The sequence below is a fragment of the Elgaria multicarinata genome, chromosome 23 (assembly GCF_023053635.1).
Source record: "Elgaria multicarinata webbii isolate HBS135686 ecotype San Diego chromosome 23, rElgMul1.1.pri, whole genome shotgun sequence".
In the NCBI taxonomy this organism is placed as follows: domain Eukaryota; kingdom Metazoa; phylum Chordata; class Lepidosauria; order Squamata; family Anguidae; genus Elgaria; species Elgaria multicarinata.
This window is the reverse complement of record NC_086193.1, coordinates 9,379,231-9,403,614: the sequence shown is the minus strand read 5'-3', so window position 1 is coordinate 9,403,614 and position 24,384 is coordinate 9,379,231. Positions and strand designations below refer to the sequence as shown.

Genomic DNA, 24,384 nt, shown 5'->3' with positions numbered 1-24,384 from the left:
AAAAAGAAGAGTTGCATGTGCAGTGATTTCTGTATGGTAGCCCTTAGCAAACCCCAACCATGATTTCCTGGACATCAGGAAAAACTTCCTGACTGTTAGAGCAGTACCACAATGGAACCAGTGACCTAGGGTGGTGGTGGGCTCTCCCACACTAGAGGCCTTCTAGAGGCAACTGGACAACCATCTGTCAGGGATGCTTTAAGGTGGATTCCTGCATTGAGCAGGGGGTTGGACTGGATGGCCTTAGAGGCCCCTTCCAACTCTACGATTCTATGATTCTATGAACCTGATGGATTCCTTCTTCTTGGTTACCTCAGACTACAATTCCGTGTGAAAAAGGAAGGCTGGGGCGGAGGCAGCACTCGGGCCGTGACGTTTACAAGTGGCCAAGGCACCGTGGCCATCCTCAAAGCAGGAGGGAAAACGCTGACCGTTAGCATCGGGAGCGGACTCCCCAAGAACTCCAGTAAGCAATGAGCTTTGGGGGCCTTCGGCGGGGACTCTGAGAGGCCGGGGGGGTGCAGCTCCCGGTTTCAAGGGGACCTTGACCCATCTTGTGGCTGATGGGACTGTTTTGTAATGGCGCCTCCTGTTAGAAAGGCAATTAGCAGAGAAAAAGAAGAAGGCAAAACCGCGTGAGCATCTACCAGTCCCTCGTGCACACAGACTGCCTTAGAATAATGAGAGGAAACCACGCCCTTCCTCGGCGAATAAAGAAAAATAGTTCTAGACACGTATCTCCTTGCATGTGCAAGGAAATCCATCAGAAAAAAACTTCCTGACTGTTAGAGCAGGAACCAGTGACCTAGGGAGGTTGTGGGCTCTCCCACACTAGAGGCCTTCAAGAGGCAGCTGGACAACCGTCTGTCAGGGATGCTTTAGGGTGGATTCCTGCATTGAGCAGGGGTTGGACTAGATGGCCTTATAGGACCCTTCCAACTCTACTATTCTCTGAGTCTAAGTCTTGGAAAGGTCAAATCAGCCAAATACAAGACTCCTGAAAGGTTACATTTACAAAATCCATCCAAAAGTCCATAGATTTAGGGCTTCAAAAGTAAGCACTTGGGAAAGTGTCCAAGTGCCGTGTAAGGAATTCCACCTTCATCTTTCTGGCCCAGGCTGATTTCCCTTTTCCTTACAGAGCCCACCAGGAAAGGGATCCAACAAGGCAAAGGTTATCACAGGAAACCACCCCCCTCACGGGCTGCCCCACCGGCTCCAAGAGGTAAGGAGGCGAAGGAAGCTTGTAACGAAAGGTACAAAGGAGATCAAACGGAGCCCTTTGAGAATGTGGTTGAAGAACCTGTAAAGCACCTAATCGTAATGTAGTAGATGGAGACTCTGGAAAAAGATCGAAGAGAATGTTGGGATCTACTTGCTCACTTGGAGTCTCTGAGCTGGTCAGAAACTTTCAACCTTAATCTCCTCTGCAGGGTTGTTGCGTGGGTATTCAAGAAAGGTGTTTCTTCATATGCAACTTGGGGGCAGGGCCGGTGCCAGACTATTTTGCGCCCTAGGCAGGTGAGCTGCTTTCAGCCACCCACTCCCACCCCCACCCCCATCCCAGCGTACCTGGGCATGGGGCGCCATCTCACCTGCCCAGCCGAAGTGAAGCCAGGATGCTGGGTTAGGGGCAGCAGCTTCAGAACGGCGCACCCGACCAGAAGCTGCTCTGGGAGAGCGACTTTCGGGCGCACTGTTCCAAAGGCAGCCCCCGCCCGCTCCCCACCCCAGCATTCTGGCTTTGCTTCGGCTTGGCGCCGACCCAGCCAAAGTGAAGCCAGGACACTGGGGTGGGGGGTGGTCGTGGCTTCACCTCAGCTGGGTGGGCGCCCAGCCAAAGCGAAGCCAGGACGCTGGGGTGGGGTGGGGCCGGCGGGCCGGCGGCTTCAGAACGGCGCGACCGACCGGAAGCTGCTTTGGGAGAGCAACTTTTGGGCGCACCGTTCCGAAGCTGCCCACCCGCCCCAGCATCCTGGCTTCGCTTCGGCTGGGCACCCACCCAGCCGAAGCAAAGCCAGGATGCTGGAGTAGGTGGGTGGGTGTGGCTTCGCTTCAGCTGGGTGGGCGCCCAGCCAAAGCGAAGCCAGGATAGGGGTGGGGATGGCTTCAGAACGGTGTGCCCGGAAGCCACCCTCTCAGAGCCGCTGTGGGAGAGCGCCTTCTGGGTGCGGCGTGCAGCGCCCCCCTTACCTTGGGGCTCTAGGCAGCCGCCTGAGTGGCCTCTATTGTAACACCGGCCCTGCTTGGGGACTTTTGACTTTAGGTCTCAAACCAATCCCATTTCATGTAGAAATCTGTCCAAACACACAACGCTTAATTGGATGCAATGTGAACTGCCCCCTTATTTAGTGTTAACTCCAGGCGACTAGGTAGGGATACATCCATTAAATATTGTGGATGTATTCATAAGGATGTTGTAACGCCTCCTATTTAGGGATGCCTCCGCCTGGCAGCTGCAGGAACGGAGCCGCACAGTTCCCTCGCAACAGGCTGCAAGATCAGATGTACAGCACTCCGAGAAGACCCGGGCAAGGGCCACCGGCCGCTGCTCTCCCCAAACAAGGGATGTCCCGTCGGGCGAAGGCACGGCTACCATCTGACCATAACATGGAATTCCTGAACGTTCCAGACCAGGGCATGGCAGGGTATGTAAAAGAGGCCATTTTTCACTCCAGTTGGGTGAAGGACCAACTGGACAACGTTTTAAGGTGGGGCCATGTTTTCATGGGACGTATTCCTTCACAATGAAAGTTAACCTAAGGACCTAAGAGGGTCCATCTAGTCATAAGAACCTAAGAAGTGCCCTGAGGCTGGATCAGACCGAGGGTCCACCTAGTCCAGCACTCTGTTCACACAGGGGCCAACCAGCTGTCACCCAAGGCATGGTGCAACGGCACCGTCCCACCCATGTTCCCCAGCAACTGATGTATATAGGCTTATTGCCTCTGGAGGTAGCACATAGTCCTCAGAACTAGTAGACTGCATAGCTTTCTCCTCCAGGAATGTGTCCAACCCCCTTTTAAAGCCATCTAAATTGGTGGCCATCACTACGTCTTGTGGTAGTGAGTTCCACAGTTTAACTCTGCGCTGTGTGAAGAAGTCCTTCCTTTGATCTCTCCTGAATCTCCCACCCATCAGCTTCATGGGATGACCCCATTGGGTTCTAGTATTTTGAGAGAGGGAGAAAAAGGTCTCCCTCATAGGGGAGATGCTCCAGCCCCTTGATCCACATTCTCCACACCATGCATCATTCCGTACACCCCCCTCTCATAATTTTTCAGCCGTAAAGGCTGGAAACGGGTGGTTTTGTTTAAGTACTCCCTTCCCCAAATAAACGGAGATTTTCAAGAAGTGGAATTCTGCACCTCATGGCACCCCCAGACCACCTCCACCTTTGCAGGGATGTCAAGAAAGGCAAATGCTATTTTGGGATGCATTAATAGAAGTATAGCTTCCAAATCGCGTGATGTACTGGTTCCTCTCTATTCGGCCCCGGTTAGGCCTCATCTAGAGTATTGCGTCCAGTTCTGGGCTCCACAATTCAAGAAGGATGCAGACAAGCTGGAGCGCGTTCAGAGGAGGGCAACCAGGAGGATCAGGAGTCTGGAAACAAAGCCCTATGGACAGAGTGCATGTACAGCCTGGAGAAGAGAAGATTGAGGGGAGACATAGAATCATAGAATAGCAGAGTTGGAAGGGGCCTACGAGGCTATCGAGTCCAACCCCCTGCTCAATGCAGGAGTGCATGATAGCACTCTTCAAATACTTGAAAGGTTGTCACACAGAGGAAGGCCAGACTCTCTTCTCGATCCTCCCAGAGTGCAGGACACTGAGTAACGGGCTCAAGTTACAGGAAGCCAGATTCCGGCTGGACATCAGGAAAAACATCCTGACTGTTAGAGCAGTACAATAATGGAACCAGTGACCTAGGGAGGTGGTGGGCTCTCCCACACTAGAGGCCTTCAAGAGGCAGCTGGACAACCATCTGTCAGGGATGCTTTAGGGTGGATTGCTGTATTGAGCAGGGGGTTGGACTGGATGGCCTTAGAGGCCCCTTCCAACTCTACTGTTCTATGATTCTATGATTCATATCCCGGTTACACACAGCCAGAGAAGGATGTAGGGTCATCTCCAGGTAGAAACCCTTCCTGGCTTTGAATGAAGAACTCCGGGCTAATTTGCTTTTGTCTCCAACGCGGCAGGACGCAGCGGAAAAGAAGCATCGGACAGAGGCCACCTCCAGCTGTAGGGCGGCCCAAGCCACAGCCGAAGATATCTGGACCACGCTGCCGCGCTCTGTACCAGTATCTCGGGCAGGATGTGGACGAGCTCAGCTTCAACATAGGCGATGTGATAGATCTCTTGCTGGAAGGTAAGAAAAGGCTTTGGGCGCTGGGCTCACTCCGACGTCCCGTGACTGGCCCCACGACAGTGCTGTGGGACTGAGCTGGAGGAAAACCAAGAGCCTTCTGCTCTGGTGTGAATGCAGCCATCGGTTTAAAATGAATCGTGTTTCAGGCGGGAGTTTAACACATTTATAGGGTTCGAGGTGACTACCTGTGGATATTCTGTAAAATATTATATAAACATATATTTACTCGGATTGTGCACCGCTTCGGTTCCGGATCCGAATGGCCCTTTTATGCTTGTAATATTGGGTAAGTGATTGCCTTATGGCTGCCGTTTGCACAGGGTTTGGTATGTGGAAATAGACGAGTTGTCATTTTGAAAGAGGCGGATGGTTGCGGGCACACTTGTGAGGAGTCCAAGGAAGGAGCAGGGGTCATGAGTGGCAGCAGATACCCAAGAAACCACAACAGCCGCCCCGCTTCGGATGTCCAAGTCTCGCTTTGGATCAGATTCGAAGCGGTTCGGTTCGGGTTGAGGCAGATCGGGGCTGATTTGGAAGTTCTGAAGCAGCCTCTAAAGCAGGCTGGTGTGTGTGTGTGTCTGTGCACAGCCCTGATATTTAAATATTTATTTTCTTCAAATAAACTTAAAAGTGGGCAAACTTCTTTCTCTGTGTGTGTGTGTGTGTGTGTGTGTGTGTGTGAGTGTGTGTGTATGGGATTACAACCACTTTTAAGTGAAAGATGAGAATGGTCTTCAAATAGCTCAAAGAGTGACATACTGAAAATGGAACAAGCTTGTATTTTATTTTATTTTATTCCAGAGGGTAGGACCAGAACAAACAGGGGAGCAAATTTTGGCTAAGCATTAGCAGAAACTTCCTAACACTTTCTGCCCAGAGAGCTTTGGCTGTGGGGCTGTATGTAAATGTAATAAATAAAATAAAATAAAATAACAGTGAAAGTTGTTCAGCCATTTCATTAAATATTCCCATCTGATTTTGCATTATCTACCTAGATAACAATCAGATCATGAATGATTTGAGAGGCATAGCATCCAAACCTAAAATTGGCTTTAATCTGATTTAGCCGTCAAGGTAACCATGACCGCCACCATACCCCTAAGCAACTATCTCCATTTTAGACCTAGTTCCCACTGGGGCGGTTGACCTGTCTAGGCTATACCACTTCAGGTTGCCTGGGGTGATGACATGGCAAAATGCTCCACCACAGAGGCAAAAAAAAAAAAAAAAAAAAAAATCCCTGCACTTAAAACAACTAGCATGTCAGGGAAACAGCTTGTAGACCAGAAATGCTAGTTTTCTACATGCGAGATTTTTTTTAAAAAAAAATTATTACAAGCTTTATTTCATAAAGCAATGGCACATTTTCCCCCATTCCCATTTTGTTTTCAAACAATCCTGTCGCGTAGGTTAGGCTACGCCTGAGACAGCGACTGGCCCAAGTTCACTCCAACAAGCCTCATGGCTGGGTGTGGGGACTGGAACGTGGATCTCCCCAGCCGTAGCTGAATACTCGAAACCACCGCATCAGAGTGACAAATTAATTTTGAAATTGAAGAGTTTGGCTTTTGACTTTTTTTTTTTTTCCAGATCCTTCCGGATGGTGGAAAGGCCGACTTCATGGGCGAGAAGGCCTTTTTCCCGGCAATTACGTGCAGAAAATCTGAGAGAAGCCATGCTTAGCGGTCCTAAAGCAGGAAGACAGCGTTGGGGAGAGCCTACGAGCCTCAAAACAGAGCACGCTTGTGCCCAGCACGAGGGGAGCTTCATTTGCAAGGTCGCCGGCGAGGACTCAGTCTCAAGATATTTTCAAGGCAGAAAAAACTTTTGGATGAAAGCCTTGCTTCATGAGATTGCGGGGAGGGGGGAGGATGAATGTAACCCTAGGAGCTGCACCCCTACACCCCCCAATGTGCGTTGTTGCGGTGGCTCTGGTGCAAACTAGCAAAGGGGGGGGGTAGGTAGAAATATTTTAAATAATTGGGGAGGGGGTTGTTAATGCACGTCAGAGGTGTTGCAAACTGGCCTTCACGTTCTTTGTACGCGTTGCAACGCTTGGGAAGGGCGCGGAGAGGAATAAAAACGAAGTTTCGAAACACGAGCGCTGCATGACATCGGCTTGGGAGAACGGGGGGGGGGGAAAGCCTTGGCATTTTTGAAACTAGAGTGCCAGTGCATTTGTGCAGCTAGTAAATGCAGTTGTATAAAAGGAACGCTGCTAGTAGAAACTGGAAGGGGTAGGTCAAAACTTCTAGAGGACTACAACACGCATCAGCCCTAGCAAGCATAACTAATCATGATCATCAACTTTATTACGGTCACCAACCAGACTTTACACATGCACGAGAGTAGGGCAAAATTACCTACAGATTTGAGAAGTATGTAGCAGAATCAATTCTGGAGAGACCTTATTCTCATAGCATTCAAAAAGAATTTTGCAAAAGCCTCGGTTGTGTCTCTGTCCTCTGTGGCCCTGAAGCAACAAAGAAGTGTGTTAACTTCTAAGCTGGTGTCAAGCAACAATTTCTCTCTAATCTTTGCATAAAAACAACAACAGAGTAAAACCTGGACAACCGATCCAATTGCATTGCTTCCACATGGGCGCAAGCGATCCTGAAAAGTGATTTTCTGAAACCTCCCCTGCAACAGAGTAGATGGCAGGACATGAAATCTTGCCAGAGTTAGTGCGCGCCGATATTTGGGTATATTAAGCACTGAAAAATATTTCGCTTCTGCCATTCTGAATCTTGGGTTACTACCTAAGAACAGAGGGAAGCAGGTTCTATCTGCTGCAGATCTTAGAACTTGTGTATCACAGTCTCTTACCCTTTGAGACAAAAGGGTCTTGGCTTGCTTTGCTTCCATCATCAATAAAGACTTGGGGCAGAAGCCCAGAGAGTTGATCTTGTTCCAGAGTAGTTTCATCCACTCAGTGACGAATGGATCATTTCGTATCTTGTAGAGGTAGCCTGAAGAACCAGGGCCGTACAAACGAATCCAGAATTTTAGTGCACTCAACCAAGCTCTCGAGGTGGTAGACTGTAAACCAGTCTGCAGCAGGAAAGCTGGTGTTGCTACACACTTTGGGAGACCAAGGAAAATAACTAATGGTGAAGGAACCTGGGAGTTGTGACCCTTCGGATGTTCTGCCCATACGCACAATCTGCTTTCTTTTTTATAATTACAGAACGATTTGCGTTTCTGGTAGCATAAAAGGTTTTGGAAGGAAAAGGTCCAGGTCACCGCCTCCTAAGAGCTTACAATGTAAAAAGGCAATAGAAAACCAGAGTGAGAAAGAGCTGAAGAACAAATGCGTACAAATAGAAAGAAGTGGTAGAGGCCTCACACAGAATGGATTGTACCACCTCCGACCAGTCTAAAACTCCTCACTGCAGGGATTACGTTATCACTCAACCTGGTGTTCTCCGCATCTATCAGGCTACATCACAGCCACCCAGGCTGGTTCATGATGGGAGTTGTAATCTGGAGCACACCCGATTGGGATTCTTCTACCTTATTCTGCTGGAAGTGTTCTTGCTTCAGTCGGGCGAATGGATTGAGGCGGTTATACCAAATGCCTCTTCAAAAAGGCAGGTTTGAGAAGAAGTTGGAGAGGCAATGGTTTTATCTTAGAAAAACCACCTGTCCATTTCCTAGTTCTTTCTTCACTCTTCCTCAGCCCAGGAAAACATATCATAGGCTGGTTATTACTAATGCTGCAAAGTAAATAGATGCCTACCTTGCAGGGGAGGTGTCTAGAGCTACAACTAAGCTTATGGCAAAAAGCATAGATGACAGATGTAAACGTCTAACAATGACTAGAGTCCAACCACATAACAACCGCTGGAAGCTTTGCGTTTTTCATCAGCCACAAACCATTTGATTGCACTTCAAAACAACAAAAGCTATCTATACCTCCCTGCCGCAACCTGAATGTTTTGGGCTAAAACTCGGGTCCAAAATTATTTCTAAGAGGGGTGGGGGAACCCTCTCAGTTCTCAACATCCACAAAAGCTGGGGCTAACGTGTGTTGGAAGTCCAAAACAGCTGGGGGGGTGCCACATTGCAGAAGATTGATTTATACCAGTGGTTCCCAATTAGCGAAGTGCTGCGGACCCCTTGTTTTTCAAATGCCAAGCCATGGACCCCCTACTTTTGAAAATTTTGTTCTCTTTATGGTAGTTACCTGTGCGAAGCAATTTTTTTGGAGAAAATAAGGGGTAGCCCCTAATAAGCAAAGGATTTTAGGGATACTAAAGAACAGACCATAAAATTTGTGATATTACCATGCAAAAATGACAGTGATTTAGTTAGGAATATAAAGACGAATTTAATTTTACCAACGTCTAGTTTACAATCGAACAAATCATGACCTGTCTAGCAGCTACTAAACCTAAATGTGATGGGAGAAATCGTGCCTCTTTTTGTCCCAAACAATCCCTTCCACATCCGGTTCAATATTTCCTACTTTTAATCTCAAATCTGGATCAACATCGAGCCGATTTCTAGGTGTGTTCTTCATTTAACAAAATGTAAAAAATGTTTGTTCACAAAGATATATGGAACAAAAGGGAACTCGGTGTTTCAAAGCTTTTTCACCTAACTTCTTATAATCAGGAGAAACCTTCACCCAGAATTGGTCCCTTCTATATTCTTTGAAAAATGATTTCAATGAACCACAAGTCATGTCAACAAGTGCATCTCTCTCTTCTGCAGAGAGAGTTGTTAGTTGTCCATCACCACATTCAAAAGGATTCCTTCGCCAGGAGTTTTCAGGATTAGGTGCAGGGAAGGAATCTCTGAAGCTAGCCGCTAAATCACACAGGTGCTTTCGCACATGACGTCACAGTCAAAGCAAACGGAGCGCGGGAGACGGCGTATTTTCTTTTATTAAAATGCAGACCTTGCAGAGCTAATATGTGAATGGGAACCACCAATTGGGAACTGATTTATACAGTAATGAAGGGATACTGTGACGCTGGTGAACTCTGCCAACTGGCCTTCACTGCTGTCCTATCAGGCAGCAAACCTATGAGAGGACCAGAGACCTTTTAAAAGCTGTTACTTAGTGGAGGGAGTGGGGAAAAGACACATGGGCAAGGTAGTCCGTCGGAATGAGAGATAATGATAGCACTCTTCAAATACTTAAAAGTAGGGATGTGCTCCGCTTCTAATCGGACCGGAGAAGCAGGAGCGGAGCGGGGGGCTTCGCCTGCCCTTAAGGCGGAGGCGAAGAGGATTGGGGGGCCGGCGGAGCGTGGCGAAGAGGATCGAGGTGAAGGCGGATCCTTCGCCTCGATCCGGAGCTCCGCCGGAAAGGTAAGTGGGGTTTACCGGGCCCTGCCGCTGTCGCTGTCGCCCATGCGGCGACGGCAGCAGGGCCCGGTAAACCCCCTCCCCGCCCTCCTCTCCCTTACCTGCCTCCGTCCGCAGTCCGTCGGCATCTTCAGTTGAGCCCGCGGTTCCACCAGGAACGCTTCCTTCCTGGTGGAACGCTTCCTTCCTGGGCCGCTTCCTGGTGGAACCGCGGGCTCAATTGAAGACGCCGACGGGCGACGGACCACGGACGGAGGCAGGTAAGGCCCCCCTCTCCCTTGGTCCCTTACCGGGCTCTGCCGCCGTCACCGCATGGGCAGCGACGGCGGCAGGGCCCGGTAACCCTCCCCCCCGCTCTCCTCTCCCTTACCTGCCTCCGTCCGCGGTCCGTCAGCGTCTTCAATTGAGCTCGCGGTTCCACCAGGAAGTCTGGGCCGCTTCCTGGTGGAACTGCGGGCTCAATTGAAGACAGCGACGGACCATGGACAGAGGCAGGTAAGGTCCCCCTCTCCCTTGGTCCTTTACCAGGCTCTGCTGCTGGGACTGCCTTGAGTCTTGGCGTGCTTATGTATCCCTGGACAAGCTATCATGGTGGCGAGTTTGAGGTTTCTAAAGTGCAAATTGACGGAGCTATGGAAAGGGGTGTGAATGGGGTGCCCGGTTTTCATAAATTCCCCAAAAATCAGGGGATGATGGGACTGCCTTGAGTCTTGGCGTGCGTGTGCACCCCTGGACAAGCTATCATGGTGGCGAGTTTGAGATTTTTAACATGCAAATTGACGGAGCTATGGAAAGGGGTGTGAATGGGGTGCCCAGTTTTCATAAATTCCCCAAAAATCAGGGGATGATGGGACTGCCTTGAGTCTTGGCGTGTGTGTGCACCCCTGGATAAGCTTTCATGGTGGCGAGTTTGAGATTTTTAACGTGCAAATTGACGGAGCTATGGAAAGGGGTGTGAATGAGGTGCCCAGTTTTCATAAATTCCCCAAAAATCAGGGGATGATGGGACTGCCTTGAGTCTCGGCGTGCGTATGTATCCCTGGACAAGCTATCATGGTGGCGAGTTTGAGATTTTTAACATGCAAATTGGCGGAGCTATGGAAAGGGGTGTGAATGGGGTGTCCGGTTTTCATAAATTCCCCAAAAATCAGGGGATGATGGGATTGGCTTGAAACTTGGCATGCGTGTGTATACTCCCATGAGGTGTCATGGTGCCAAACTTGAGGTTTCTAACTTTAACAGAAAAAAAGTTGTATACTTTTTTAGCTTAATGCAAGCCTATGGGGGGGGAAACGGAGCTCCGATCCAGATCAGAAGCTCCGAGTGGAGCGGAGTGGACATAGGCGGAGCGGCCCAATCCGCAAATCGCGGATCTGGAAATGAAGCGGAGCGGGGGATCCGTGCACACCCCTACTTAAAAGGTTGTCACACAGAGGAGGGCCAGGATCTCTTCTCGATCCTCCCGGAGTGCAGGACACGGAATAAGGGGCTCAAGTTAAAGGAAGCCAGATTCCAGCTGGACATCAGGAAAAACTTCCTGTTAGAGCAGTATGACAATGGAATCAGTTCCCTAGGGAGGTTGTGGGCTCTCCCACACTAGAGGCCTTCAAAAGGCAGCTGGACAACCATCTGTCAGGGATGCTTTAGGGTGGATTCCTGCATTGAGCAGGGGGTTGGACTTGATGGCCTTGTAGGCCCCTTCCAACTCTGCTATTCTATGATTCTGTTAACATGGAAAAAGGGGACCTTTAGCACATTTGGTAATGCTTCGACATTTACAGTGCGGTGTCAGAAGAGTCTGGCATTTGCTTTTTGTATCCTAGTTTTAAAAAAATCACTAAACTTTGCTTGGAGGCCTCTGGAAAGCGATCTTTAGAGGCCCTGTTCAGCGCTTCTTCAGACCCAGCGCCTGTAGCCTTCTGATACGGATAATTCCAACCCTTGAATTTGCTCATGCTTTCACTTAAGATCCCTTCTGGATCAGACGATCTGATCCAGCACTCTGTTCACACAGTGGCCGACCAGCCATCAGCCAGGGATGTACAAGCAAGACATGGTGCAACAGCACCCTCCCACCCATGTTCCCCAGCAACTGGGGCATATATAGGCTTACTGCCTGATACTGGAGGCACTGGGAACCCATATGAACATAACGAGGGCAGTTTGGTGTTTAAATCTGGAACCACCCAGACAATATAGACTCAACATTTTAGATAGGTGGGGTGAGATGCTTGACTTAGGGTGAAATCCTATGCATGTTTACACAGAAACAGGTCCAACTCAATGCCGTGAATTGTAGGATGTTTTTCTGTCTAAAAGTGAGCTTTATTCAGGGTGGATGAAAATCAATCATTTTTAAAAATAATAAAAAAAAACGGATTTTGATTTAAATCGGGTTTTTAATAAAATGTTTTTTGAGGAAAATATAGATTTCTATTTAAGATACACTATAGGGATTAGTTTTTAATTATGTCGCATGAGGCTGTATATTCGTGCAATGTTTAAAATTTTGGGGGAAATGAATTCCATTAATCCATTTCACCATGTCATGCTCTTCCAGAGGTTGCTGTAAGATTATGGGGCAATTTTTATTCTTTCTAGAAGGTATTATCACAGATGCCTGGTTTGACAGTTCTCAAAATTGTGAATTTGGGTCTGCGGTGATCACAATCCCATTGTGCCTTTGCAAATCGATGTACACAGAATCAACCCACCTTACCTCTTAAGTGCTAAGTTTCAAAACATTCAATGAACAGAGTGCACTTTGGGGGCGGGGGGAAGTCACATGATTAAATCAAGTCTTTTTGAGTAGTGATTTAAAATCAAAAATCAAATCCAACCTGGCTGTAGTGCACTTAGCAGTAAAAATCTTCACCACTTTGCCCCACGTTTCTCCCCTCTTGGGCTTCAGTGAGAAAGTTCTGTGCTCCTCACCCACTTTGTTGCTAAACAAATCCCCGCCACCTCTTTCTTTTACATCATCTGGGCACTTGTTCACAACCCCACTCCAGCCCTATATGTGTCTCCAAACCCCCTATTTAGAAGTTAAATTCCACTACCCCCCAAGTTGAGATTAAGGGCTACGGTGATCCCTCCACATATGCAACTGCTTAAACATTAAAACCATCAATAAAGTAAAATATAAACTTTTATTTAGAATTAAAGCAAATACTTCAGTATCACAAACACACAATATTAAACTTCCAAGAAATATACTGCTAATTTGGAGTGAGCATTTATTTATTTTTTTTGCACAATCACAACAAGCGGACAAATCAAGGGTGGGGAGGGGAGGGGGGAGAGAAAGATGACCAAAAGTAGGAAATTTCCAACATCTTCTCCCACCACCAGAGCAGCCTGTCGCAATAATTCGTACAAAGAGCCGGCCGTCGCTGCGTGCGCACACAGGCGTATGCGCGTGGAGATGTTGAGAAAATTTCTACGGATTCATCTTTTACGAAGAAGAAAGCGCTACCAGGCAAACACTGCAATCTAGTCTTCTTCAGAAGAGTCTCGTTCGAACGTGTAGGCCATAAAGCAAGCGTCGGGTCTTTTAGGGACAAGGGGATGTCCCGGTCTCACAATCTCAAAGCCCAAGAAGCTGAAAGTACGGAGCAACGAAGCTGTCAGGGAGAAGAGGAGGTTTAGTACAGGTTCGTCTAGATTTAAGAACAGAGGCTCAGTTCAGACGGCATGTTTCTCAATGGTGGGTTTAGAACTCCGCGATGGTTTTTACACCACCGTTGAGAAATGTGCTGTCTAGTGAGAAAACTCCACACAACGGTGGTTTCTTTGGAAAATACTCCATGCAGGATATCCACGCTGTGCAGAGGAGAATTCCTGCACAAGCATTGTGTTGCGTAGAGGCTCCACTGAGTTGACTTTTCTCAATGGCAAGAGCGCAGAAAAGAGCAGGTGCCGCTCTAGGAGAGCCGCCGGGATTGGTTTTCTTGCAGCAATGGCTGATGGGATACCATCGGGAGGACCGGGGGAGGAGAGAGGGCAGAGGAACTGTCAATCAAACATCACGATGGATATTACTCAACTCCACAGGAGCACACAGTCACACAACGATGGAGTTAAAACATGTTGTTTGGGGAGCACCCCCTAGGAACTCCACCGCTGAGTGGAGTTTTCACGCTGCGTTGACTAACGTGTGGTCTGAACTGAGCCAATCAAGCACACCACCTCTTAGGGGTACGGCGGTGGCCAAACCGAAAAGCAATACCGCCTCCCTTACCTCTGTCATCTCTGTTCTTGTGGAAGCAAATGAACACATGGTCTACCTGAAGCTGTTCTTCAGCAAACTCGAGCAGAACTGCAAAACTAAGAACAGGAAGTTAGTGAGACGCTTTCCCCTCTCCCGAGATGTATTTAAACGGCTGCAGATTGTATTTGGGTGGAGGGAATGCAGAAAAAATCACCACGCATGTATAGGCAACTGCAGGTTATGTGATCTGATTTGCAGGCGCTGAAGAACCTGTGCCCTTTAAGTCGTCGCTGCAATTTATAGCGTAATACTCTGTTGTGTTGAACTGGTCACCTCAATGATCTGGCACAGACTCCCAACACCAGACACACCACCAGCTAATCCAACTGGTGAGAGCAGGCTTGGAGAATTAAAATGCACACATGTTTTTCCATGAAGCAAAGTTCTTTCCTTTCAGGGCAGGGTGTGTGAGGAAGAGAACAGACACAAAGGTGTCTTTGTAAGACTGAAGCAATTCTTCCTCTGCGAGAAGTACTTTAAGACTCCACCTATTCCTGTTGTATCACCAGCAACGAACGTCGAGTTTTAAGTGGCTTGTTAGCTCAAACTGATGACATGATGGTTGGGTTCAGACAACACAACAGCCTAACCCACACTCAAGGGTTGAGTATGGGCTGTCGTTGAATTGTGTTGTCTGAAACCAACCACAGTAACAAACCCTGGTGAACAATCCAACCACCAACCGTGGGTTCTCTTCACGGGTTGTTTGTGGTCTGTTAGTGCAGCTGGGTTCAGACAACACGACAACCCACATTTCAACAACAGCCCCTACTCAAGCCTTGAGTGTGGGTTATCGTGATGTCTGAACCCAGGCTAGCGTCAAGCTTCCCATGGTAGACAGCTGGACACCTCCGGGAAGCCAAAAGCAGGGTCAGAAAGCAGTATCTCTCTTGCTGTTGCTCCTTAGCAATGGGCATTTGGTGGCATGCTGCTCCTGGACCTGGAAGTTCAATGGGTAATAGTCACCAGCTGAAATCTCTCCTCTATGAGCCTCTGCTCAATCTCTTTAAGCTCAGGTGCGGAACCTTTTTCCAGCCTAAAAGCTGAATTGCATTTCAAAGAATTTCTCGGGAGGCAAGACCAAAATATCAGTGTGTTTTAGCTTAAAGCTTTTATTGCCATTAACTTAGCATTGGAAAAGGCATTTCAACCGTTTAGAATGGCGAAGAACGTGCGTTAAAGCCAGGAAACCACAAAATGTGTGTGGGGGGGGGGGGGTGCAAGCCATCTGAGAAACCCCAGAGGACTGGATTGGGACTCCACAAGCCGGCCAGATTTGACCCCTGGGCTTGCAGTTCTAGACCCCTGCATCAAAGCTACCTAAACTAGTACACACATCTGGTGCCAGTGAATTCCACGAATTAGTTCTCTTTAATCCCTGACAGTTTTGAGACAGATTTATTTATTTATTTTATTTATTTATCATACTTATACCCCGCTCCTCAGCCAAAAAAAGGCTCTCAGAGCGGCTTACACTTAGGAAAAAAGACAGTCCCTGCCCTCAGGCTTACAATCTAATAAAGACATGACACACAAGGAAAAGGAGTCAAGGAGGGAGGGAGGGAGGATTGCGGGGAAGAGGGGCAGCCTGCCTGCGGATATTACACAGCGGACACAAGACACAGGCCAATCGTGACAGTAGTAACACCACTTCAGAGGGTGCGGCGTAAAAGGATCCACAGCTCTGGACAAAAGACTAACGCAAAAAAGATAGTCAAGAACATAACTCAGCCAGAGATTTACATTTGCTGAGGACATCGTTTCTGGTTTTAATCCGACAGCCACCCGTTTTCGGCCTACCTGTCTTTGCTCCCTTCGGGCAGAGCGCCACTGGGAATTTCAATGTACAAGTTGTTGTTGTTCAACACGGTTCTCCAACTGATGTGCTTGGCCTCCGTCAGCCTGGACTGGACGTTCAGGATTCTCGTCCTGTTGTTCGCTGTTATTTCCTCGGTTACCTTCAGCCGATTATCCTAGGGAAGGCAAAGCGGATTTGGAAACTATTTAAGGCTGCACTGAATTATAAAGAATTCGTCTCCCAGCAATACAACAGAGTTCTCAAGCTGCAAACACTCCAGGCGCACTGTTTGGGGGCAGATACAATTTAGATGAGACCTGATGGCTTCAACGTTGCCCACACTCTCCACCCACAACAACGCGCCTCAAATTGACCTCACTTCTAAGACCGCACATACTTACAGAATAAAATAAGTTAGCTGAAAGATTGTGATCCCTCTGACTATTCCCTCGCCCACCTGGGATCTTCAGGGGTGGGTGAGGGGCATCAGGAACACCACCGAGGCCCCGGACCCAGGTTACTACAACAACTGAAGGACACCTTGGAACTGAGAAAACAAAGCAAAGTATTAGCGAGGGGTGAATACGCAAATAGGCAAGTTATACATACGGCTTTTTTTAAAAAAAACGGCATGCTTCAGCAAAAAATATATTAAAAAGCTCCCACAGCAACTTACAAAGATTAATAAAATATATTAATTAATTAATTATATTTTTATACCACCCAGTAGCCAAAGCTCTCTGGGCGGTTCACGAAAATACAGTTGCTGGCTTCAGGCTTACAATCTAAAAGACACAACATAAAAAGGAAAAGGTTTTTTTTTGGGGGGGGGAAAGAACCCCCCCCCCAAAAAAGAGATCTCCCCACCCACCCCATCACCTATGCAGACTACAAATTGATTGGCAAATGTGAGTAAAAAAAAATAAACTTTTGGCTCCTACCTACTGTTACAATACATACAAACAACGCTATTACAATTCAGCCTTTTTTTAAAAAATCACCAGTTAAAGGTATGCTTTAGGGTCGATTCCTGCATTGAGCAGGGGGTTGGACTAGATGGCCTTATAGGCCCCTTCCAGAGCTACTATTCTATGATTCTATGAAAGTAACATCAGGCATAAAACTGAACAACCCATTTTTTTAAAAAAAAGTTTACTGAGAAGCCCCAAACTCACAGCACTAAATGCCAGAGCAGAACTGGCTTCCCTTTAGGACTTCCAATAAAGTCCCACTGTCACTTGCTTGCTATAAAGGCGTAAGCCTCCATTCTGGAAGCTCCCTTGTTTCTAGTAAAGACGCAAAAGCACTTGCAAATGGGCTACTTCTCCTATTAGGAAACATCCATTTTTAAGCCTGCACGTTCACATTGAAAGACTAAACATTTAGCGTTCTATTGGGAAAACACCGACATCGCTTCGCGAACGTGACGGCTGCTATTACTCCACTGAAGCGCCCTGCCTGTTGAAATAAACGCCACGCTGCGTGAAGGTACACAGAAGGGGTTTTTATGTCAACGCCATGCCGGCTTAACTGAACGAGATCTTTCTCCCCCAACGCTCTTGCAGCCCCAGTTCGCCCCTCCCCTCTACACCATGCTTCGCCCTGCGGGCTCGCTCCGGTTGCATCACCGCAGCAGATAAAGGTCTCCCTCGGGGAAATTCTCACCACCATCCTGCCAGCAGCCATTTGCAAAACGGTATAAACAGCCCCCCCCAAAAAAAATAGGAAGAAAAAAAAAGGGGGGGAACGTCCACCATTTTGAGCAGCTAAAACACCACCCCACTGGCATTCCTGAAACGATTGCGTCACAAACCCGGTTTCTTCGGTGAGCTTCGTAGATTGTTAATGATCAAACAGCCCCCAAATGATGCTATGTAGTTTATCCGTGGGGGTATGCGGAGAGCTGTTCTTCGCATTGACCCGATTTTGTGCCATTTTTAAAGATCTTTTAAGCGGGTTTTATCGGTCACTTAAGAAACCTCTTGTGAAGAATAGTTTGTGATTTGTCCCGACTCTGGTGAATGACCAGGCACAGGTTTTACCCGGCTGTGAGACAAAGCCTTTTAAAGCACTGCAAGGACTTTATCACTCAGATTCGTTACCTGAATGTTTTCCCCTGTGATTTAATCCCTCCAGGCGAACAGCCATCCCCATGATGCACAGTTGTGAACCTCCACCCATCGCCCCACTTGCAAGCTGCAATAGCTACCTTGCCTGTTACATGCACTGCTCATTTAAAGATTATGTTTATCAGGCACCATCTAGACCGTTTTCATAGGATCCCACCAGAACCTGTCGGCCATCGCTTCCTATGAAGAACGGCAGATTATGCTTTGAGGCCCTTTTGGTGGCTCTAACGGGACCCTTTCCTAGGGCGAATGGCAGCATTTTTAGAAGTGCCTCGCCCAAACCTGCCCACTAGCGTTATTCAAGTCGCTAATTTTTTGTCTGATGTCTCTGTTCAAGTGAAACCTGCAGGATTCAAGACCCTTTTCTAGTGTGTCAGGAGAAGCTTGCAGATGAAGATTTTGGCAGGAGGAAGCCATCGACCTTTGCCTAACGAACACAGGAGCCCTGAATCAAACCAAGGGTCCATCTAGTTCAGCACTCTCTTAAGTGGCCAACCAGCTGTCGACCAGGAATCCCTAAGTAGGGCACAGGTGCAACAGCGCCCTCCCGCCCATGTTCCCCAGCAACTGGTGCACACAGGCTTACTGCCTCCGATACTGGAGTAGCCCATAGCCATCAGGGCTAGTAGCCTTCTCCTCCTGCATCTCCCTCAGCCCAGGTAGCCAGACACCTAAGAGGGCACAAGGAAGAAGACCTGCACATCATTTTATGCGGACATCTCTCCACAGAAGTGGTTCCCAAACTCAGTACCCCAATATTGTTGGACTACAATCCCCATCACCACCCGAGCATTGGGCATGATTGCTGGGGGTTGCATTCCAACAACTTCTGAGGAACTAAGGTTGGAAGCCACTGCTTTATAGAGAGCTGTTACATCCAGAAGTGGGTCAGTGCCTGCTTATAGCTGATGACAGACCGATTTCTGGTTAAATAAAGCGACTATGTCCTCCGTGCCAGAAAGGTGCCTTTTTTGGAGGGGGGGGCGCTAGACCAGCTGGCACTTTGCCACAGGGTTTGGGAGAAAGGAGGGCGATGAAAAGCAGTGGAAGAGCTACATTTCTGACAGGCGGCATGTCGAGTCACACCTGAGCTCAAGGAAAAAAGCAAGGCCAAGCACGAACTGGGAGATTCAACTCTCAAAAGGACCCAGCCAAGGCCTTTCACAGCACTGTCTTGGTCCCAATTCATACTGCTGTTTCCAACATCTGGCAGACTGTCCTTGAAGGATTAGTCCTTTGTACAAGCAGTTAACCACTGTAGCAGAAGCCTAGACAACAGAGATCAGTCATCAGCTTTGGAAATGCGGAAGTTGATCTTAGCGAAGCCTCTGCCTGACAAGGCCGTGGGTCCAGTCACGTCTCTGCAAGTACTGAAAGAGGAAGTTTAGCGTCTTGCACCCGCAGCTCAGAAGGAAGGAAATCCCCCCACCAACATGCAGCTCTGTCCCTAAGACGGACAGCTACCTCTCCACCATGCCCACGATTATCAGCTTCTTCTCATCATCCGGCAAAAAGGAGGAAGTCAGAGCCCTTGTCACGAATGAAGTGTCGTTCATACTGCCTGCACCCCGGCCTCTATTAATGCCTTCCCTTGTGACAGCTGAGGTCTTGCGAGCAACGTCTGAGATAAGTTCTTGCTCTGCTCTTCACCCGCCCCGCAGGTAGGCCCAAACCAGTGTGGCTGTTTGCACGAAACCAACTGGTGGGAGCGAAGGACGCAATTCCGCCTTGATCATTTTAAACTTTTTACGGCTTGGTGGCTTGGAAAATATTAGTGGCGACAGCCACCGATGGAATACTCATTTTAAAACAGTGAATTTGCCTGCCCACCATTGCATATTGAGATGAGGGGGGTGCGTGAAGGAGCTAGAAACATTTCAGGAGTGTTTTTCCCCCTTTCGTCAGTACGGTAGTATTCAATACGGTTAAATCTAGAGCGCGTATAAAATACATGGCTCAGCGTTGATAGCCCCCCCTTCCCACATGTATTAAACGGCAGCTCGCTCGAGAGTCTAATAACCAGCGCGTTATATAACCAGCTGAGGAATTCTTTAACTGCGGCTATAACCCACACCAGGGGGAGAGGATTTTGCAGGAATTTACTGGATTTTCCTTGACGGTAGAAAACACATCCTCGATTGGATACGTAGGTAGAATGTTCTGCAGTAGCATCGTATGGGTGCATTAATCTCAGTTTCCCTATGAAAGAAACTGCCAACGCCTCCCCATCACCAACAATATCAGAAGGTGCATAACTGCGCTTCCCCCCACCCTCCAATTTTTTGGAATATCTCTTCTTTCCAGGGATAAAGGGTCCCTTTTTTGTATGTATCCCAGCAGAGAAGAATATTTTTTTCTGAACAAAAAGCTGGCCTTAGGTATTAATGTTTTGGAACAGGAGAGAACAGGGAGATTGTTCATAATGAATCTCCCCCCACCCAATCCCAAATACATCAAATAGGGCCTCTATCTTTCCTGGGTGCCTGGTGTGTGCGTGTGTGTTCCATTTTGGCAGGGAGGAGCTGAACCATCTGCCAATTTCCTCTCATGAATAGATGTGCTGTCTGTGATTCCCCCTCCTTGCAGTATCTTCTTAATAAGACTTCATTCTTGGGCGATGGGTACCTAAACATGCACAAGTCCAACTTGCCAGGGTGGAAGGAAGCGAGGAATGTCACTTAATGAATAGAGTCTGTTTCTAATTTAGATCAGTGAGAGAGATGCTGCCTAATATTGGGTCTGCCTTTTCCTCCCTCTTCAAACCTCTCACTATAGATGCACCTTGTTTTCTCACATTCCCTTCCTTCCATAAATACAAATACACACACCTATACGCACTTTTAAATGGGACTCCTCTCGCCCAAGTGTTGGGTGCCTAGCTGTCAGATCTCTTTGATGAAAAGAAAAGGGGATAAGACAATATTCGTTTTTTCCCTAATGACCAGAGGGAGGCCTCAATGTAACACTTTCCTACTTAATGTTAAGCATACAATAGCCTTATTATTTTTATTATTGTGGAAGGAGAGAAAAGCAGCAACTGTGAATTTTCTCCAATGAACAGGGGTGGGCCTGATTATTTTAATTGTTTTTACTGCTTTTAAATTATATATTGTTTTAACTCGGTTCATGGTTTAATTTGTTTTTAGCTGTGTATATTTATTGTTTTGAACTGTATGCTTCGATCTGTACGCCACCCTGAGATTTTAACGATATAGGATGGGATACAAATGTTTTAAATAAATAAATAAATAAATATAACCCGCCCACCCATATATCATGAGCAGAATCTCATATATTTTCTGGATGGTGGGCACTTTAATATCCAAGATCTGTATGGCGTGTCTTTGGAAGACAAGATAATTTTGAGTTTTCCCTAATTAACAGAAGCTCACCTTCTACCACTTTTCTTTCTTTCAAAAAGGGCATCTTTTCCTACACATTAGGGGTTATAAATAGCTATTTTATCCTCTAAAAAAAAGAGGCCCACTCTCCCCTACCCCACCAATAAATATATATTTGTCTAGAATCTCATTTCTTGGGTGGTAGGCACCTAATGACTAAATTCTCTCCGGTGAGTGATGGTGGGAAAAGAAGTCACTCGGTTTTCTCTAACAAACAAGATGGAGTTAGGACCTTGGGTGGTGGGTGCCTGATGGCTGTATTTCGGATGGGGGGGGAGCTAAGAAAATGTCAAATTCCGATTATTTTTCACTAACGGGGAGAGGTGGATTGCTCATTCTTTCATCACCACCCCATAGGTAGGTCTCTGTGTCCTGTATTTACATAAATTAGGTGCAGGAGGAGGAGAAGAAAGCAAGACCCACCTCTACTTATTAACGAAAAATTCAAAGTATTTTCTCTCTTCCCCTTCCCTCACCCCAATATAGCTTCTACACACCCACACCCTAATGATATATAACTGGGGGAAGGGGGCAATTCCACCTCCTTTACCTCCATCCGGGCCCAGAATCCAGCTGTTAGGTATAAATCCCCAGGAAAGAATAAAAACACAGAACGGAGGCTTTTCCTTTTGTGTCCTGTCTGCTTAGCTCGCAAATCTAAAGACGGGGACCGATTTCTTTCTAGCCATCTGCAAGCAACCATGGGAGCCTTTTCAGCTGAAAAGCAGGATATAAACCCTTTCAATATTGGGGCGGGGGGAGATACACATACAGACTCCAGACTCCCCCACAACCCTGATGCCCTCCAGATACGTTAAGACTACAGCCATACTAGTCGGGGATGATGGGAGTTGGAATCTAACACCATATTTGCAAAGCACCAAGTTGGGGCAAGCTGTTGCCTGAGGTAGGCAACCCGGCCCCCTCTAGGTTTTTTGGACTAAAGCTCCCATAAGCCCTGACTATGCTGGTTGAGGATGATGGGAGTCAGAATCTAGCACTATATTTGTAAAGCACCAGGTTGGGGAAAGCTGTTCAGTGAGGTTGGCAACCTGGCGCCACCCAAACTTTGGATTACAGCTCCCACAGTGCTGATCATGCTGATTGTGGATGTTGGGAGTTGAAATCTAACACTATATTTGGAAAGCATTAAGTTGGGGAAAGCTGTTGGCCGAGGTAGGCAACCCGGCACCCTCCATGTTTTGGACGACAACTCCCATACCCCCAGTTGGGGATGATGGGAGCTGGAATCTAACACTGTATTTGGGAAGCACCAGGTTGGGGAAAGCTGTTCAGTGAGGTAGGCAACCTGGCGCCACCCAAACTTTGGATTACAGAACCCAAAATGCTGACCATGCTGATTGTGGATGATGAGGGTTGGAATCTATTTATTATTCATTTTTTAAAGCATTTTTATGCCGCCATTCAGCCAAAAAAGGCTCTCACGGCGGCTCACAAAAGTATTTCTTTAATCTAAGACTATATTTGTGAAGCACCAGGTTGGGGAAAGCGGTTGGCCGAGGTAAGCAACCCGGCGCCCTCCGTGTTTTAGATGACAAATCCCACACCCCCTGGTTGGGGATGATAGGAGTTGAAATCTAAGACTATATTTGTAAAGCACCAGGTTGGAGGACAGTTAGCCGAGGTAGGCAACCCGGCGCCCTCCATGTTTTGGACGACAACTCCCGCATGATGGGGGTCGTAGTCCAAGGCGCCTAGAGGGCGAAGTATAACCTGATCGGAGAGGCCGAGAGAAAAAAACCATTGAAGCCTGGATTAAATGGAGAGCCGCTTCAGAAGGGCACCCTGAGGACCCCCCTCCCCAAAAAGGGTTTGGGAGGGGAGGGGAGGGGGCGAAGGGGCGTGGCCCCCGGCGGCCCCGCCCCTCCCCTCTCGCGCCGGCGGGGCGAGGCGGCACGACTAGGCCGCGGCGAGGCCCTTGGCTCTGGGCTGTTTCTCTCCTCTTCTCACCTCCTCAAAGCGGCGTTGGCGGGCAGGGCGGGCATGGCGGCGGCGGCGTGGGTCTTTTTATTTCCTTCCTTCTCGCGGGCAAAGCAGTGACTGTTGAGGATCCGCTGCAGGGAGGATTTCACCATCCGGGCCGCCCCCTGGTCGCCGAACCCCCGGTCGGGTCTAAGCCCCCTCCTCCCAGCCCCCTCCTTCTCGGCTCTCACGCGGCGACTCTTCCCGTCTTTCTTCTCCCTCTGGCTGCACAAAATGGAGGCGGGCGGCGCGGCGCCGACCGCTTTTATATACAAGGGGGCGGAGCCAGGTCCTGCCCACCCCCTGGCCTGGCCACGCCCCGCTACGAGCGTATAAGGGCAAGCGCGCGCCCGATTTCCGCTCCTTCGAGCCAGGCCCCGCCCACGCCGCTGTATAGGAAGCGACAGTTCCGCCCAGTCCTCCACATATAAGGTCATGGCTACGCCTACTCCCCCCTCCCGCTTTTTTACCGTTTTTTTCTCTGTCTTTCTCTCTTTGAGGTAAACAATATTTTCTCTCTTCCCCCCCCATCCCCCTCACCTTGCAGGGTGGGCGTTTGTGATTGGCTGAGGGGCTTCAGCGAAGGAGGGGGCGGGTCGAAATGCGCATGTGTACCAAAGGGATTTTATTGAACAAAAAAAGGTGGGTGGGGGAAGGAGAGGGGGCGGAACCCGGCCAGGAAAAAAAACCCACCCACCCAATCCCGAGGACTTTTCTCATTGGCTAAAGGGAAATAAGCGTAGGGGGTCGATTGGTTGGGAGGATTGACTGTCTGGAAAGAAGTCGTTGGTTGTGAGGGAGAGGAAGGGGGTGGGGAATGCCTCCGTTAGCTGAAGTAGTTGCGCATGCGCAGACGTGAAAGGTGGTTTAAGACGTGTGGGAAGGAAAATATCTTGTTTTTGAGGGAAAGAAAACCAAACACCTCACACATAAACAGAAATGCATACGCTTTATATGATAAAAACAGTATAAATATATCCCCTGTGCTCTTAAAAATCCCCTTCTCCATCCCTAAGCTGCGTCCTCCCACCCCCATACAAGATAGTGTATTTATTTATTTATTGTGTTTATATCCCGCTTTTTTTCCTCCAAGGAACCCAAAGGCAGCATAT

General features: G+C 48.2%; 2 protein-coding genes across 2 annotated transcripts in view; one reads left to right on the top strand and one right to left on the bottom strand.

Moving 5' to 3' along the window:
* Nucleotides 1-6,256, top strand: part of MYO1F (myosin IF) — a 60,176-nt gene extending 53,920 nt beyond the window's left edge. Inside the window, exons 24-28 of the mRNA XM_063147111.1 lie at nt 318-466; nt 1,142-1,225; nt 2,438-2,648; nt 4,206-4,375; nt 5,966-6,256. Of these exons, the coding sequence (XP_063003181.1) occupies nt 318-466; nt 1,142-1,225; nt 2,438-2,648; nt 4,206-4,375; nt 5,966-6,042 (691 nt within the window). The 3' untranslated portion in view covers nt 6,043-6,256. The remainder of the gene's footprint in view (nt 1-317; nt 467-1,141; nt 1,226-2,437; nt 2,649-4,205; nt 4,376-5,965) is intronic.
* Nucleotides 6,257-12,821: 6,565 nt separating this feature from the next.
* OAZ1 (ornithine decarboxylase antizyme 1) lies at nt 12,822-23,459 on the bottom strand. The gene is given in 6 exon segments (XM_063147210.1): nt 12,822-13,314; nt 13,932-14,017; nt 15,762-15,934; nt 16,161-16,247; nt 16,249-16,306; nt 23,261-23,459. Coding segments are annotated over 6 exon segments (660 nt in total). The 5' UTR covers nt 23,386-23,459; the 3' UTR covers nt 12,822-13,183.
* Between the last annotated feature and the right edge of the window lie 925 nt (nt 23,460-24,384).